Source organism: Anomalospiza imberbis, unplaced genomic scaffold (assembly GCF_031753505.1).
Source record: "Anomalospiza imberbis isolate Cuckoo-Finch-1a 21T00152 unplaced genomic scaffold, ASM3175350v1 scaffold_56, whole genome shotgun sequence".
Classification (NCBI taxonomy): Eukaryota; Metazoa; Chordata; class Aves; order Passeriformes; family Viduidae; genus Anomalospiza; species Anomalospiza imberbis.
This window is the reverse complement of record NW_027100171.1, coordinates 134,302-150,208: the sequence shown is the minus strand read 5'-3', so window position 1 is coordinate 150,208 and position 15,907 is coordinate 134,302. Positions and strand designations below refer to the sequence as shown.

Genomic DNA, 15,907 nt, shown 5'->3' with positions numbered 1-15,907 from the left:
CTTTTCTGTAGGGTATTTAGTGTTACACTGAGCAGCCAAAGCTGACATATTGGCATTGTCAGCCTTATTTCACAGTATCAATTTTTAATTCTATCTGAAAAATGTATAATCATGTTATATTTTTATATAACTGTTATTAATGACAATAATAATAATGTTATATTTCACTTGCACAAATGAACCTGAGCTCAAGATTTAAACCTTCCTCTGTCCCTCCATGTGGGAGCATTCCAAAACCAATTCTTCCTTCTGTTGGTGCTGTTTCCAATGTGCCATTAAGAAAATTCTCCCTCATCTTCCCAAACCCACAAGTTCTTTTCCTTCTTCCATATGCAATTTTGGGATGCATTTGAAGACATCCAGGGGTTCAGCCTCTATTAACCGAGTGCCCCACTACTCACAGGGTGCTCTGACCTCAGCCCACTCCAGAGGCAGGGAACTCCAGGGAAGGGCTTCCCATCTGGGAATTTCTGATGGGACTGATTCCTCACATTTACATTTAAAAAATGACATTTTGTTGTGATCTGGCCAGACTGTGCCAGTTTTGTTTCCCCAGTGGGCAGGGTCAGCACCAAAGACACAGACACCAACTGAAGGACTCAGTGTCATTGACTGTAGCTCAAAGCAGCAAAGAATCACAAAAGGAGCAGCTCAGCAATGCACCCAGCCATCAGCACCAGAGATTGCAGCAGTGATTAAGAAAGATCCAGCCCCAGTTATCCTCAGGCTTTACCATGCCCCAGATCCACACAGCAGCTGGGGAAGCTGTCACAGCCAAGGGCTGCAGAGCCACTCCTGGACACTGGGAATTCCTGCAGGTGCCTCCAGCCACAGGTGAGGCTCCAGCCTCGCTGGGAGAGGGCCCAGCTCTGACAGCGCTGAATGAACAAACTGACAGCGCTGCTGGTGCGGGAACATCTGGTTTCATCCTCCTCCTGGGTTCCTCCCAAAGCCTGGCCAGGGCCCAAGAGGAACCAAGGGAGGTGACTTTGACCATTCAGCCCCAGACAAGGCCAGATGTCAGATTTCATGGCCTTGTCTGGCTTCTAAACACAGAAAGGTCAATCCATGTTTCACTAACGAGTGGATACATCTATCACAGCGCTAATGACCATGCATATTTCATTAGTGAGCAGATACAAAGATAACCTTTGGTTGGAAGGTTCATCCAGAGGCCACCTTTGGCTCAGGGCCTCACTCAGGGCTGTTGTCCAGGCCTTGGCACTTCAGGGACGTGGTTTAGTGCTGGGCTCGACACTGCTGGGTGACCGGCTGGACTGGATGAGCTCAGAGGTCTTTTCCAACAGAAAGGATTCTGTGATTCCATGATTCCATCTGCTGCATTCAGCCAGGTCCATGCTAGCAGCATTCATTTGCTCACAAAATCTCCTCAGGCCCAGCTCTTGAGGCCTGAGGCTTCAGCTCCTTCAGCTCCTGGTGCTCAGCCGCTCGTGCTGAACGAGACACTCGGAGAGAAGAGCACAGTCCATCCAATTCCTCCTCGGACACGGAGAGGGGAGGCTGTGGAAACAGGAGCAGTGTTTGGTGTGGCCTCCTCTCTGCCCTGCACGCCTTTCAGCGCTTTGAACCAGCCAAGAGCTTTCTCCAAGAGTGCAATGGAGCAGCTGTTCCTGCTGCCGGGTCTGGCTCTCTCCAGTCTCTGACCTTGCCTGCTTTTGTCCCTCTTGCTGTGCCCTCTGCTCCCCCAGGGCTCGGTGGCTGCTGCCCAGGACTGTGGGACTGGCACAGATCCCGTGGTCGAGACCCTCCTTTCTCTGCCCTTGGAGCTGCCTGGGCACAGCAGCCTTTTCCATCTGGAAGCTCCCCATGGACAGGGAGTCCCCAGCTGCGCTCCTTGCACAAGCTCCAGGAGCCCAGGGCTGCCATCTCAAGTCCCTGCTGGCCCTGGGGGCTCCCAGGTGCCTCAGGCTGCTGTGACACCGCTGCACACGGGAGGCAAGAGTGGCAGGGGCTGTGCTGAAAGTCAGCTCCACGTGCTGCTGCTGCTGCTGCTGGGGGTCATTTGTCCAGCCCTGCCCAGGAGTCAGGGATCAGATCCAGGCCCTGCTGCTGCTCCCTCGGGATCAGCCCCACTTTGGGTGTTGCTGTCAGGGCCAGCAGAAGCGGTGGCTGGAGCAGCGGGTGCTGACGGTGCCCCAAGCCCCGGGGCTGGAGGGGTCCCTGGGCTGGGGCTGGCAGGGAGCTGCTCCAGCCCGGAGTGCACTGCTGAGTGCTGTGCTCTGGGGCTGGGGCTCCCCGCACAGGGGACTGGACTGGTGTGCCACAGGAGACAGAGAAGCTGCAGCTTCAGCATAACTGAGGTGGGTGCGTGGGCTGGGAAGAGTGGGGAGGCTCAAGGGGATTCACTGAGCTCATCCTCCTGCAAGGACGAGGAAAAGGGAGTGGGAACTCAGCAGTGAGGAGAGCTGAGGGCTGGAGAGCAGCTCTGAATGACACTAAAATCCCACTGGAGCTCTGAGACATTGCTGCTCCTCAGCCAGTGACAGGATGAGTCCCTAAGCCTGGGGCTCGGCCTTCCTCATGGTGAGGGGCACCAAGGAAGGCGACAGTGTGATGGAGACTGCCATGGGCTGGGAACTCACTGGGGGACAAGAGGGAGCAGTTGGGAAGTAAAAGGCAGGTGGGGGAGAGAACAGATCAGAGAAGGGCTGAGCTACAGCTTGAGCAAGCTGCAAAATGTCATTTGGGGTCATCCCAGATTGATTTCATTTCAGAAGTTATTGAACAAGTTTAATTTTTGGGTGGTGTCATGTTTGCCCTTGGAGGTGTACACTCTGCACACTTGAGCTGTGTTGCTGAAATGCTCCAGCAGGTCTGTGCTGCAGGTCACCCCATTTCTTCTTTGGCTGATTGCGGCCCGGTGCTGAGCTCCAGCAGAGCCCTGGCAGAGCCCAGAGCAGCCTCAGCACCTGCAGAGCCCGGCTGCAAGGAGAGAAACCAAAAAGCGCCCGTCAGCTGAAGGCTCCTGTCCCCTTGTCCCAGCCGCCCGCGGTGCCCAGGCCATGCTGGCCGTGCCCAGAGCTGTGCCCAGAGCTGCCCATCCCTGCTGCCTTTGGGAGCAGAGCAGGAGGGCAGGACATGTGCCCAGCCTGCAGCCAGCCACGGCACATCCAGCCCTCAGCAGCTGCCCAGAGCAGGATGCTCCTGTGCTCGCTGCCATCTCCCCAAAGCTCTGATCCCACCATGCCAAGCAGACAAGACCCACATCACGCTGGAAGAAAAGCTGGTCCCAAACGATGTCCTCAGCCTTCTCCAAGGGCACGGCCCATCCACGCCACAGCTGCTCCCAAGCACTTCCCCATCCAGACTGGACCCCACCTGGAAAGCTTCCTCTAGAAAAACACACAACAAATGATTGAAAATAGATTACAGACAAAAAGGGGAACAAGAAAAAAGGTCAAAAATCTTATCTCTGTCAGGGGCTTGAGGAAGGCCCAACCCCTGCATGCCAGGGAAAAACCCACCCAGAGGTGAGGGAAGCCCAGGCTTGCTCCCTTCCCCCCTGCACTGCCCCCCAAAATAACGGTGATCCCAAGCAAACAGGGGCAGTGGAGCAGCCCAAGCCCTTCCTTGCCTGCAAAGCAAAGCAGCCCCTGCACAGGTTCTGGAGTCCCACCTCTGCTCCCACCATGGGGGTTTGTTTGTGTCGGGCTGGCTGCCCCAGCCCCAGCCCGGGGCACGGTGGGTGCTGGGGCTGTTGGCAGGGCCAGGAGCCCACTCCCATTTCATCAGCACCCCAGCCCATCCCCCCAGCCCTGCCAAAAGCAGCCTGGCAGCCGACTGAAGGATCAGCTGCATCCGCCCCAGCAAAGGGGGGAACCTTTGGTTCCTGGCCAGGCTGTGCAATGCCCAAATCTGGGAGCATCCCCCTGCGTGTGGACTCACCTGCACATTCCCTGTGCAGCCTGGCTTTGGAGAAGGTGCCAGAATCAAAGTCCATCATCCTCAGCTGCCGGTGACCAGGTGGAGGAAGAGGTTGTCATCCTTGATGTCATCCTCCGTGTCCCCAGCAGCAGCAGCCCCACCTGGTACAGCTTCTCCAGGGGCTCCTTCTCCTTCCCTGGGGTGAGCCCAGGCTGTCAGGGTTCTGCCCAGGGCCCCAGCTGTCAGGGAACCAGGACAAGCAAAACCAGCTCGGATGGTGGCCACCAGTGCTAGGCAGAGCAGCTGAGCTCCAGCACAAGGGCTGCGTGTTCCCATCTGATGACCCCTGGGCAGTGACACAGGCAGGACAAAATGTCTGGGTTCCTTTGCTTCCCATTGCCAAGGCATGTGTGGAGCTGTAACTTACCAGGGCCTTGCATCAAAGCGTGCCTGTGGCTCTCTCCCTTCTTCTAGGGCAGATCAATATCCTGCAGCCAGGGATCACAGAACAGCTCTTCTAAAGAGGGCCTGTCCAAGTCCAGCATGGATAAACACCGCCTGATCAGATCTTGGCACTCTGGGCAGAGAAACCAGAAACCGCCGGTCAGCTGGAGAAGGCTCCTGTTGGCTTTGCCCCACTATTCCCGTGCCCAGGCCATGCTGGATGTGCTCAGAGCTGGGCCTAAACGTCCCCATCAATTCCCTGTTTTGGAGGAGAGCAGGAGAGCAGGACATGTGCCACCTCCTCAGCAGCTGCCAGAGCGGGATGCTGACGAGCTGCTGCTGTCTCCCAGCACTGGTATTGCCCCCGTGGCCAGAGATGAGGATCCACCTTGAGAGAGCCGTTGTGGCAGCGAGAGTTGATGGTCCCAGCTGATGTTCTGGCTCCTCCTGAAAGGGTGGTCCCCGCAGACCATCTGGTGCAGCAGGATGCCCAGGGACCAGATGGTAGCTGGCTTGCTGTAGTACCAGCCAAATTGGGTCCATTCTGGTGGGCTGTATGACCGTGTTCCTATGGAATACAGATGGGGTTCATCAGGGGGACGCTGCTGCTCCCTGAGCCTGGCCCCAGCATCCCTGGGTGTGTGGGGGCTGCCCCAGTGGCACACGGGGTGACCGCTGCCCTCTCGCCAGCACCTGGGACTTGTGTACAGACTCGGGGATGGAAAAGAAGCCACTGGTGCTGGAAGAGGGCAGCAGAAGTCCTGTCAAGGCCCGACCATGACGGGAACAAACCCACTCATTGCTTGGGAAAACCATGCCCTCATCCTCCCTGCCTGCACTGCCCCAAAAACATTATGAATCCAAACCAAACCAGGTGAGTGGAGCAGTCCAAGCCCTTTGTCACCTGCACACCAAACCGGCTGGGACACAGGTTCCGGCCCCGCTCTCTGCTACCCCCACCCACGGGTGTTTTGTCAGGCTGGCTGCCCCAGCCCCAGCCCCAGTCCTGGGCAGAGTGGTGGGCAAAGGCTGCCAGCAGGGCTGGAAGCTGGCTCCCCACCCAGCCCTGCTCAAAAGCAACTCAGCTGAAATCTCAGTGCCATGAAGAGCAGCAAAAGGGAGAATCCCCGCTGCCACACCCAGCTTGGGCTGTGAGGTGTTGGGCCATGAGATGACGGGACTGAGAGCACAGCCCTGCGTGGGCTCACCTGCAAAACGAGTGTAGGCTGTGTCTTGCAGGTAGGTGCCGCAGCCAAAGTCAATCAGTTTGGCCTGCCCGGTGGCCAGGTCAACCAGGATGTTCTCTGGTTTGATGTCTCTGTGCAGGACCCCGCAGCTGGTGCAGTGCCGCACGGCCTCCAGCACCTGGCGGAACAGCTCCCGCGCCAACTCCTCAGACAGGAACCCCCGTTCCTGAATGAAATGGTGCAGGTCCTGGCAGCTCTCCGGGCGTTCCAGCACCATCAAGACGTCACTGGGGAGCTCCTTCCACTGCAGCGGCTGGACGACACCGGGGAAGCCAGTGGACACCTTGGCCAGCAGCACGACCTCCAGGGGTGCGCTGGTGCCGTCGGGCTGCAGGAGGAGCGCGATGCCGTCAGTGGGGCTGATGCCGTGCTGGTCGGGAACCCCTCACCCGGCCCGGGATGCTCTGCGCCTTGCGCTGGCCCCACGCCTGCTCTCCCTCGAGGTGTCCTGGTGGCTTCCAGCCTGCCGGGCCTCGGCTCATCCCCGCCCAGCTTCTGCCGCTGGCCCCGCTCACTCACCAGCTCGCCCCAGTGCTGGACGCGGTTCCTTGGCACCCTTTTGATGGCCACCTGCAAGCCAAGAGCAGCAGCGGGCTGAGCTCGCCACCTGCCCTGCCCAGCCGCATCCTCCCCCTCCTTCCCTTCTCCTCCACCTCCTCCTCCTCCTTCTTCCCCTCCTACCCCTCCTCCTCCTCCTCCTTTCCTTCCTCCTTCTCCTCCTCCTCCCCCTCCTCCTCCGCCCCCTCCTCCTGTGCCCGCCGCCGGCCCCGCCGCTCACCGGGGCGCCGTCCGAGAGCCGCGTGGCTGCAAAGACGCTGCCGAAGCCGCCTCTGCCCAGCAGCGAACCCAGCCGGTACCACTCCTTCAGGCCCTGCTGCGCCTTCCCTGCGGGCGGGACGCGGCTGTCAGCGCTCGGCCCGGGGCCAGGAGCGGCCCCCGAGCACCCCCCGAGCGCCCCGGGCCGGCCCTCCCCAGGCGTTCTGTCCCTGGAACGGGACAGCGGCGGCTCGGGGCCGGCGGCCGCGGTGCCAAGCGGCGGAGCTCGGGCCGGGGAAGCTGCAGCGGGGGCGGCGGGAGCGGCCGCGCCGCGTGTGTCCTCCGCGGGGCCCGGGAGGAGCCGGGGCCGGGGCCGGGACTGGAGCCCACGTCGGGGCCGGGGCCGGGCTCGGGCCAGGCGGAGCCAGAGGGCGGCGATGCCGCCCCAGCCCCAGGCACTGATGCCCACCCAGCAGCGCCACTGCCAGCACGCCCAGAGCCGGGCGGAGGCGAGACCCCGGCGGGACGGCCGGGGACGGGGACGGGGACGGGAACCGGGGCGGGGACGGGGACGGTGACGGGCTGGGGACATGGCCCAGGCCAGCAGGGGAGAGGGAGACTGGGAGAGGAGGGGACACCGTGAAAGGGAGAGCAGGAGAGGGTGCGGGACAGCGGGAGAGGGAGAGGAGTGCGAGGGGGTCAATAGAGTATCTGCTTTCGCTGCTGCCGCTGCTGCCGCTGCTGCTGCCGCTGCTGCTGCCGCTGCAACTGAAGCTCCGGGGCCGTTTGTCCCCGTGTCCGTTTTTCCGTTGCCCGCTCGCCCCCGTGCCCAGCCCCCCGCTCCCCAGGGGCAGCCCCTGAGCCTGTCCAAACACGGGAACTTTGCCCTGTTCAGCCCAGACCCAGAGTCTGGACTCCTGCACAGGGGCATAGGTATCCCCTTGAGCGCTGCTGTGCCTTGTCCCTGCTGAGGATCAAACCCTATCGGAGCACATTCCCTGAATGCAGAATTTGTACCTTACCCAGGCACTGCACTTACCTCTCCAGCAATGATTAAAAAAACAACAAAAAAAAAAAAAAAAACCAAAAGAAAACAAAACAAAACAAACAAAAAAAAAAAACCAAAAAAAACCCCAAAAAAACCCCAAAAAAACCAAAACAAAAATGGGGAAGGCAAACTGTGAAACTGTGTGTAGCTCATGGTATTTTACAGGGTCTAAAATTCGCCAAGTAATGAATCTTAGAGATGAGATCTATTTGGATTAAGGGGATGGAGCAGTAGTTCAAGATGGAAAAGAGGAGCATAAAAAAAACAGAGAAAAACATCTTCAGTTGTTTCTTGCCATTTTCATTTCATTCCTTAAAAGCTGTTTCAGTTTTCCCAGAATCTTCTCCACACTCCTGTTTGCTCTTTCCAAGAACCTTTCCTGGAGAACGAGGTGCAGCTTCTGTCACAAGATGTGCCACCAGCTGCACTTTCTCTTGGCTTTCCACAACGTGTGTGCAGCTCAACTCTTGCAGCATAGCAGGGCAAATGTTTGAAGGATTTGACAGCTTGTTCTTTCTTTTCCTTGTGGGCTGGGCAGTTGTGCCATTGGTAAGGTTTTCATTGTTACTGTTTTACCCTAAGAAACCATGAGGGGGTGCCAGGAATTGTCGGGAATGCAAGCCAGACTGAATGCAGAGAAAGAATCTGCAGAGCCTGCAGCCAGAAATGGAGAGCTGTGTGATAATCATTGCAACATCCCCATGGGCATCTTGAAAGTGATCTAGAAGATGAAAATGCTCTGACAGAGGGCATTTGTTTCTGAGTTCAGTGTAGAGGATTCCACATCTAGTGCATTGGTTCATAAATCAAGAGTTCAGTCAGTTCATGGAAAGCACCAGAACAAGCACTAGGACTGGGACACACTGGGAGCCACTGGAAATGTGCTGGGGGTAACTGGGACCACGCTGGGGGCAACTGGGGACAAGGGTGAGTGACTGGGGCCCTGCTGGGAGAGACTGGGATCATACAGGACTCATACAGGGATCGTACTGGGAGTGACTGGGACTAATTTAGGGGCGACTGGGAGAACTGGGAAAACACTGGATGGCACTGGGAACAACGGGGACAGCGCTGGGGGCAAATTGTATCATAATGGGGAATGACTGGCAGCAACTGGGCTCCTGCTGGGAGCATCCCCTGGCGGCCCCGGGAGCCCTGCACCCCTTTCCTGGCCATGCCGGCCCTCCAGGCACCCAGAGCCCCCTTTTCCTTCACCCAGAGACCCCCTGGACCCCTATTCCTGCCTTTCCTAGCACCCAGCCCCTCCTTTCCTCAACACCGAGGACATCCGGGACCCCTATTCCCAGCCAGCCTGGGTTTTCCCACCTTTTGCTGGGAATGGGGACACCGGGGACCCTTGCAGTCCCCTTTCCTGACGATAGTGACACAATTAAGCTCGCCCAAACTCCTCCTGGATCTCCCCTAAGCCCCCAGTGGGGATTCCTGGGAGTTCCCCTGTGTTTACCCTTTCCCAGGACTTTGGGGGTCCCCCTGACCTGTCCGTGCACCCCCAGATTTCTTCCACAGCCCCCTGTGATGGTGGGGGTGGGGGCCGAGTGCTGGTGCCCCCCTGCCTGCAGCAGATCCAACGGTGAGGGGAGTTTGGGGGGGTCCCTGAGCATTTGGGGTCCCCTGGGTTTTGGGGTGACCCCCGGGCCCCCCAGGATCTCCGTGAACACGCTGACACTGCCCGTGCACAGTGAGAAGGTTCATAGCCGGCACGGGGTCCCAGCTCAGTCACCGGCATCGCCCAGGAACCCCCAAACCCTCCTGGGACCCCCAAGCCCCCCGGGACACCTCGACCTCCCCGGGACCCCAAAACCATCCCTGGGCCGTCCAAAAACTCCCCAAGACCGCAAAAACCCCACACAGACACCCCCCAAACCCTCCCAGGACATCAAAATTCCCACAAGACCTCCCAGCACGCCCCAGACCCCCCTGAGAAGGTTCGGTCCTGGCAGGGGTTCCCCATCTCTGTCACCAGCAGGTACCCCAAACCAGCCTTGGGTTCGCCCTGGGATTGCCCAATCCCCCCCTTTGGGAATCCCTAAAACCCCCCTGGGAATCCCCCCAAAATCCACCAGGACCCGAAAAACCCTGGAGATAGACAAAACCCCCCCAGGAATTCTTCAGGGAAGTTTATACTCAGCACGGGGTCCCCATCACCATCATTGGCATCACCCGGGTACCCCCAGATCCTCTCGGGACTCCCAAACCCTCCTGGGACCCCCAAACCCTCCCAGGTACCCCTAAATCCTCCCAGGACTCCCAACCCTCCCCGGGCTCCGCTGCCAGAATCAGCAGGAGTGGTGTTGGCCTCTTCAGGGGAGTTAGAGTGGGACCCGACCAGAGCGGGGGCCCTTAAACCCCAAAAATCCACCCTGGGGGGCAAAACATCCCCTACAGCGACTTGGAGTGAGTCCCCCAGAAAAATGTCACTTAAAGCCGTCATGATCACCCCTGAAAAGGGGCTTGTGGGGCTGTGGCCCCACAAACACCTGAAAATGGGGAGGAAAAAACACCCTTGGAGTGGTGAGGTCCCCCCAAAAATCCTTAAAAAGAGAAAAACTCCTCTTCAGAGGGGCCTGAAGACCCTTCAGGGCCCTCGAGGAGGGACAAGATCCCCTCCTCTGCTGGGGCCTCTCTGAGCCGGGAGCTCTCCCGTTGGCTGCCCTCGGGGGAGCCCCGAACGACGGCGGCTCCTGGGCTGAGCCCCCCTCAGCCGGGGCATCGGAGGGAACTGGGGGGGCTGGGACGGGGCCTGGGGGTCCTGGGGTGACCTGGGGGAGCCTCAGTGGGTCCCACCTCCCCCTGTGCCCCCTCTCCCACCCCCTTCCAATTGTTCCCCCCAAACCTCCGCTCCCCCAGCTGGGTTTGGGGTGCTGCTACCAACACCCTGACCCACAGGGTGTCAGGTCGTGTTCTGACTCTGTCAGCAGTTTGGTTTTTTTGTTTGTTTGTATTATTGCAGTTATCTTTTAAGTTTTTCTAGTAAAGAACTGTTATTCCTATTCCCATATCTTTGCCTGAGAGCCTTTTACTTTCAAAATTATAATAATTTGGAGGGAGGGGGTTTACATTTTCCATTTCCAGGAAGGCTCCTGCCTTCCTTAGCAGACACCTGTCTTTTCAAACCAAGACAGATTTTGGTGCCCAACCTGCAGCCCGAGGGCATCGAGAGGAAAAGGGAATAACAGTTCTTGAGGAACCTAATTTTTGTGTGCTGCTCTAGAAACCTCGTTAAGCGACACCATGTGGTCCAGCTTCCCCTGGTTTGGGTAGCAGCACATGGTTGTGGCTGTGCCAGCGCCCCCACCGACCTCCAGCCCTGGGAACCTGGAGCTAGCGGAAACCACAACTTTGCAAATGCTACCTGTGCCTTTAGCAAATTGAAAGAGAACTGGGGTGTGAAAAATAAAGCTTGTTTATTTTCAGAAAAACAGCAAAGAAAACACAGAACACATTTACATTGTAAGAATATTTGTAACAACAACTATCTATGGAACGTATATACCCAAGAACATATCTAACAAAAGTCTATGAAACGTATTTACAGAAGCCAAAAAGAAGCCCTAAAACCTATGGCCTAAAGACAACAACAAACTCCACAACGTATGTACAAAAGGGTGGCATCTCTGTCCGAGATCTCCATCGGTCCTTGAGGAAAAGCAAGAGGCACAGTCACTCCAATCAGGCAGAGAGGGCTCTTCCATGTGCCCCCAGGCTGGCCCAGCAAGCGCAGCACAGGCTGGGGATGGCCACCAGAACCCAATGCACCGGGTCCCACATCCCTGAGCAGGGACCACCCAGCCCAGTCCCAGCCTGGCAGCAGGGGACCCACTCTGCCTGTGGGGACCACATGCCTGTCCTGCTGCTGGGATTGCTCTTCATCCCAAGATCATGGCCTCTTCCTCATCTTTCTCATCAATGTCCATGTCCTCAAGGTACTCTTCCATTTCCACGTCCATCTCCTCTTCCACATCTACCTCCATCTCTTCTTCACCACTCTCTTCTCCATCCACTTCCATCTCCTGCTTTGTATCCATCTGCATGTCCACCTCCATCTCTTCCTCTCCACTCTCTTCTCCATCCACTTCCATCTCCTCCTCTGTATCAATTTCCATGTCCACCTCCATCTCTTCCTCTCCACTCTCTTCTCCATCCACTTCCATCTCCTCCTCGGTATCCATCTCCATGTCCACCTCCATCGCATTGTCTCCACTCTCTTCTCCATCCACTTCCATCTCCTCCTCTCTATCAGCCTGCATGTCCACCTCCATCTCGTCCTCTCTCTCGGTGACAGCCTGCAGAGGTAGCAACACCTCAGAGTGGGGTCCCTGTCCTACCCCATCCCCACAGAACTCCAGCCCAGCCGGGCAGCTGGGGGGTGTCCACCTCCGTGGAATGGCACTGTACCTTCCTCAGGACAAATGTGAGCATCCTACAGGGACGGATGACAAAATCCAGGCAACAGAGAGCTTTCAGGACTGATGGGAGTATCAGGGCGCAGGTGACGAGAAGAGTGACAGGGAACATGGTGAAGGGTGAGCTGGCACGAGGGCTGGCACAGGGTGGGCTGACACAAGGGCCAGTGGTTGTGTTGTGCTCTTTGCTGGACGCTGGAGGTTCCATCTGGAACATCACATCTGTGACATCACAGTGGATCTAAAGAGCATCTTGTTCCGAGCTGAGCAATCTTCCCCAGCCCATGCTGCTCACAGCCCTGTTGCCAAGGATGGGGCATCCACAGCCTGGGCCAGTGCCTCAGCAGCCTCCGTGTAAAAGAGCAGCTTCCTCAGATCCAACTTCAATCAGCCTCCTGCAGTTGAAAGCCATCCCCCCTTGTCCTGTTGCCACGGGCCCGGCTGAACACTGTCCCCGTCTTTCCTGTGGGACCCTTCCAGTCCTGCAGAGCTGCAGTGAGGCCTCCCCAGTGTCTCCTCTTTCCAGGCTGAGCATCCCCAGCCCCACTTGGACGGCAGTCAGGTAGATCAGGAGGAGTCAAGGCTGAAGTCAAACAGCATCAGGAACTGAGAGGTGGAAGCTTTAGGCCCAGGTTTGCCTCTATAATAACAGTGGAGGGGAAGATGGTGGGACACTGGCTCTGTTCTAACCGGTGAATATTTTCTTTTTTTTTTTTTCCCTTCTTTTCTGTCATGCTGATGCAGGTGTTGCTGTTTGCAAGGAAGCTTGGCACAATGTCCATTGTCTTCTCCATTTGTGAAACACCGAGCAGAGTCTGGGCAGGCTGATGATGCAGAGCAAAACCTGCAAATACACCGGTGATCCTGAGCCTGGAGGATGCAGCTAAACCCGGCCAAAAATAATTTCTGGAAAGTCAAGCCTGGTTTACATTTTCTTGAGTTTGGCTATCCCTGAACCGGGGGAGAGGGCATTCGGGGCAGGGGGTACCACAGGGGTTCCCCTCCCCCGTTTTTGGGGGGTCTCCCATGGTGCCCCCTCCCCAAAAAGCTCCGCGGGCCCCCTGAAGTGGCTCCTGTTCCACCGGCTGGTGCCCCCTGATCCAGGACGGTCCCCGGTGAGTCTGGGGGGCTCTGGGGGGATTTTGGGGGGATTTTGGCGGCATTTATGGGCTTTGGGGGATTTTGTTGGGAGATTAGGGGGAATTATTGGATTTTGGAGAGAATTACTGGGTTTGTGGGGTTATGGGGGTTTTGTGGGATTTGAGGATTTTGGATTTTGGGGATTTTTTAGGGTTTTGGGGTGGTTATTTTTTGGGGGGTTTATTGAAATTTTTGGGAGTTGTTTTTTTTTTTTTTTTAATTTTGGTGTGTTCCACTGGGATTTTGTGGGATTCTTTGGTGTTTAGGAGTTTTTTATTGGGATTTTTGGGGGATTTTGGGGGGGTTTTAGTGGAATTCTGGGGGGCTTTGGAGTTGTCCCAGGGTGTGGGGAAGGGCTGAGAGGCACCAACATCTGGTTTAAACCCCTGAAAGTCCCAATAAACCTCATGAAATCGCAATTAAATTTCACAAATTCCCATTAGAATACCCTCGAATCCCAAAAAAAGCTCACAAAATCCCAATTAAACCCCACAAATCCTCCCAAAAATGTCTCCATAACCACAACAAGCCCCACAAAATCCTCACGAGACCCAAAGAAATCTTGGCAACACCCAAAAAAACCCACAACCCCCCCCCAATCCCCACTAAAATTCCTAAAAAACCCAAATCCCCAAAGAATCCCACTAAATGCCCCCACAATTCCAATAAATTGCCTCCAAATCCCCTAAAAATCCCAATAAACCCCAGAAATCATTCCAGAGGATCCCACAAAATCCCCACAAAATCCCAGTAAAACCTTCCGAACTTCAAAAGAAAACACAAAAAATTTCAATTAACCCCCAAATACCCCCAGGAAAACAACTTCCCACTCAAAGCACCAAGAAAACCCCTCAAAATCCAAACTCCCAAAATTCCCAAACACCCCCACACCCAATAATTCTCCCCAAAAACCCCAACAATTCCCTGTAAACCCCCAACACAATCCCCAAAAGCCCAAAAAAGCCCCAGATGCCCAAACCCCTCCCGAGCCCTCCCTGGTCCCTCCCGGTCCCGCCCAGGCCCGTCCGGGGCCGCGGCCAAAACTGCCCGGAGCGAGAGCGGAGGTCCCGGAGCGACCCCGGAGCCGATCCCGGGCTCGGCCCCTTTGGGGGATTTTGGGCCGAACCGGGCAGGTTTAGGGTGGGCTTCAGATCCCTTGCGGGGATCCCGAGCCTTTTCGGGTGGATTTTCAGCCCCTGTGGCTGATTTGAGGCCGAATCTGGTGGGGTTTAGGGGGGATTTCAGACCCCTTTGGATGATTTTAGGCCCATGGGGGTGGGGCTGGGGCCCATTTGGGTGAGTTTAGGAAAAACTGGGCCCATATGGGTGAATCCTAATCCTGTGTGGGTGATTTTAGGTCCCTTTTTTGTGTATTTTGGGTGCATTTAAGTAGGGTTTTTTGCTGCTTTGGGCAATTTTAGGTTGAACCAAGCCTTTTTAGGGTGGTTTTAGGTCTTCTTGTGTTGGTGTCAGGGACATTTTGGTGATTTTAGATACCTTTGGATGATTTTAGGCTGGACCAGATACTTTCAGGGTGGATTTTAGTCACATTTGAAAGATTTACGGGTGATGTTAAGCCATTTCTGGAGGGCTATAAAACACTTGGGGCAGTTTTAAGCCCCTTTGGTTGGATTTTAGAGCCCTCTGGATACTTTTAATCCCATTTGGTTGGTGTCAGGCCGAACCATGTGGATGTAGGCTGCATTTGATGCCCTTTTGGGTGATTTTGGGTCAAACCGGGCTTTTTTAGGAAAGCGCGTCCCCTTGGCCCCGCTCCTTTCCCCTCACGGTTCCGCCCTTTCCTCGCTCCTTTCCCCTCACGGTTCCGCCCTTTCCTCGCTCCTTTCCCCTCATGGTTCAGGATCCCGGAGCGGGGGAGGAGGAGGAGGGAGGGAGGAAGAGGCGCAGTGGCAGCAGGGAGCAGCCGGAGGAGAGGAGAGAAGGAATCGCGTGGCCCTGGCGCTGCCTGAGCTCGCAGCACCCCGGGAGCATCGCCCCCATCCCGCAGGTGCCCAGGGAGGGGGAGCTCGGCCCAAATATCCTGGGGGGTGCCTGAGTTTGGGTTCTTTTTTGGGGGGATGTTTGGAGCTGGCAGGGCTCCAAAGCCGAGCCGCAGCTGGCCCTCGGGGCGACATCGGGGGGTCCCCGAGAGGTGTTTTCGGGGGATCCCAGTGTGGGTGGCGGCAGAGCCCCGTCGGGGGGACACCGGTTTTGGGGAGCCCCGGGAGAGCCGCGGCTGCCCTGAGCGGGAGCCCCGAGAGAGGAGAGCCCCAGAAGCCCCAGCGGGGAACCCGAGAGGGGGGGACCCCTGGCAGTGCCGGCACCCCGGCAATGGGGGGTACTGGGGCTGGAGGGGCGGCATGGCCGGGAAAGGGGTGCGGGGCTCCCGGGGCCGCCAGGGGCTGCTCCCAGCAGGAGCCCAGTTGCTGCCAGTCACTCCCCATTATGATACAATTTGCCCCCAGCACTGTTCCCGTTGTTCCCACTTTCATCCCGTGTGTTCCCAGTTCTCCCACTTGCCCCCAGAATAGTCCCAGTCGCTCCCAGTAAGATCCCAGTATGAGTCCAGTATGATCCCAGTCTCTCCCAGCAGGCCCCCAGTCACTCACCCTTGTCCCCAGTTGCCCCCAGCGTGGTCCCAGTTGCCCCCAGCACATTCCCAGTGGCTCCATATGTGTCCCAGTCCTAGTGCAATGATGGGGAATACCAAATGCACTTGAGGCATCGCGTACGGTTAACACAAAAGCTGTGGCTATGTTTGTGATGGGGTCATAGGTAAAGTTCACTAGGTTCCACCAGGATTGGAATTCCTTTTCAAAATCAGCGGCACTGTCCCAAACTATTTTCCGAATCTCAGTAGGAAAAGTGCCTTCTTCACCTTCTCTTATAATCGAGGCAGCAACCGACTGCATCCATAATTGAGCCTGGATACAGCTGAGAGCTAAAGAAAGGTTCTTTTGTGT

General features: G+C 56.8%; 1 protein-coding gene across 1 annotated transcript in view; it reads right to left on the bottom strand.

Moving 5' to 3' along the window:
* Nucleotides 1-15,669, bottom strand: part of LOC137467273 (serine/threonine-protein kinase pim-2-like) — a 32,515-nt gene extending 16,846 nt beyond the window's left edge. The window contains exons 1-4 of the mRNA XM_068178771.1: nt 15,652-15,669; nt 6,355-6,813; nt 6,096-6,146; nt 5,791-5,904 (exon numbers count right to left, since the gene is read on the bottom strand). Coding sequence (XP_068034872.1) covers nt 5,791-5,904; nt 6,096-6,146; nt 6,355-6,813; nt 15,652-15,669 — 642 coding nt within the window. The remainder of the gene's footprint in view (nt 1-5,790; nt 5,905-6,095; nt 6,147-6,354; nt 6,814-15,651) is intronic.
* Nucleotides 15,670-15,907: the final 238 nt, after the last annotated feature.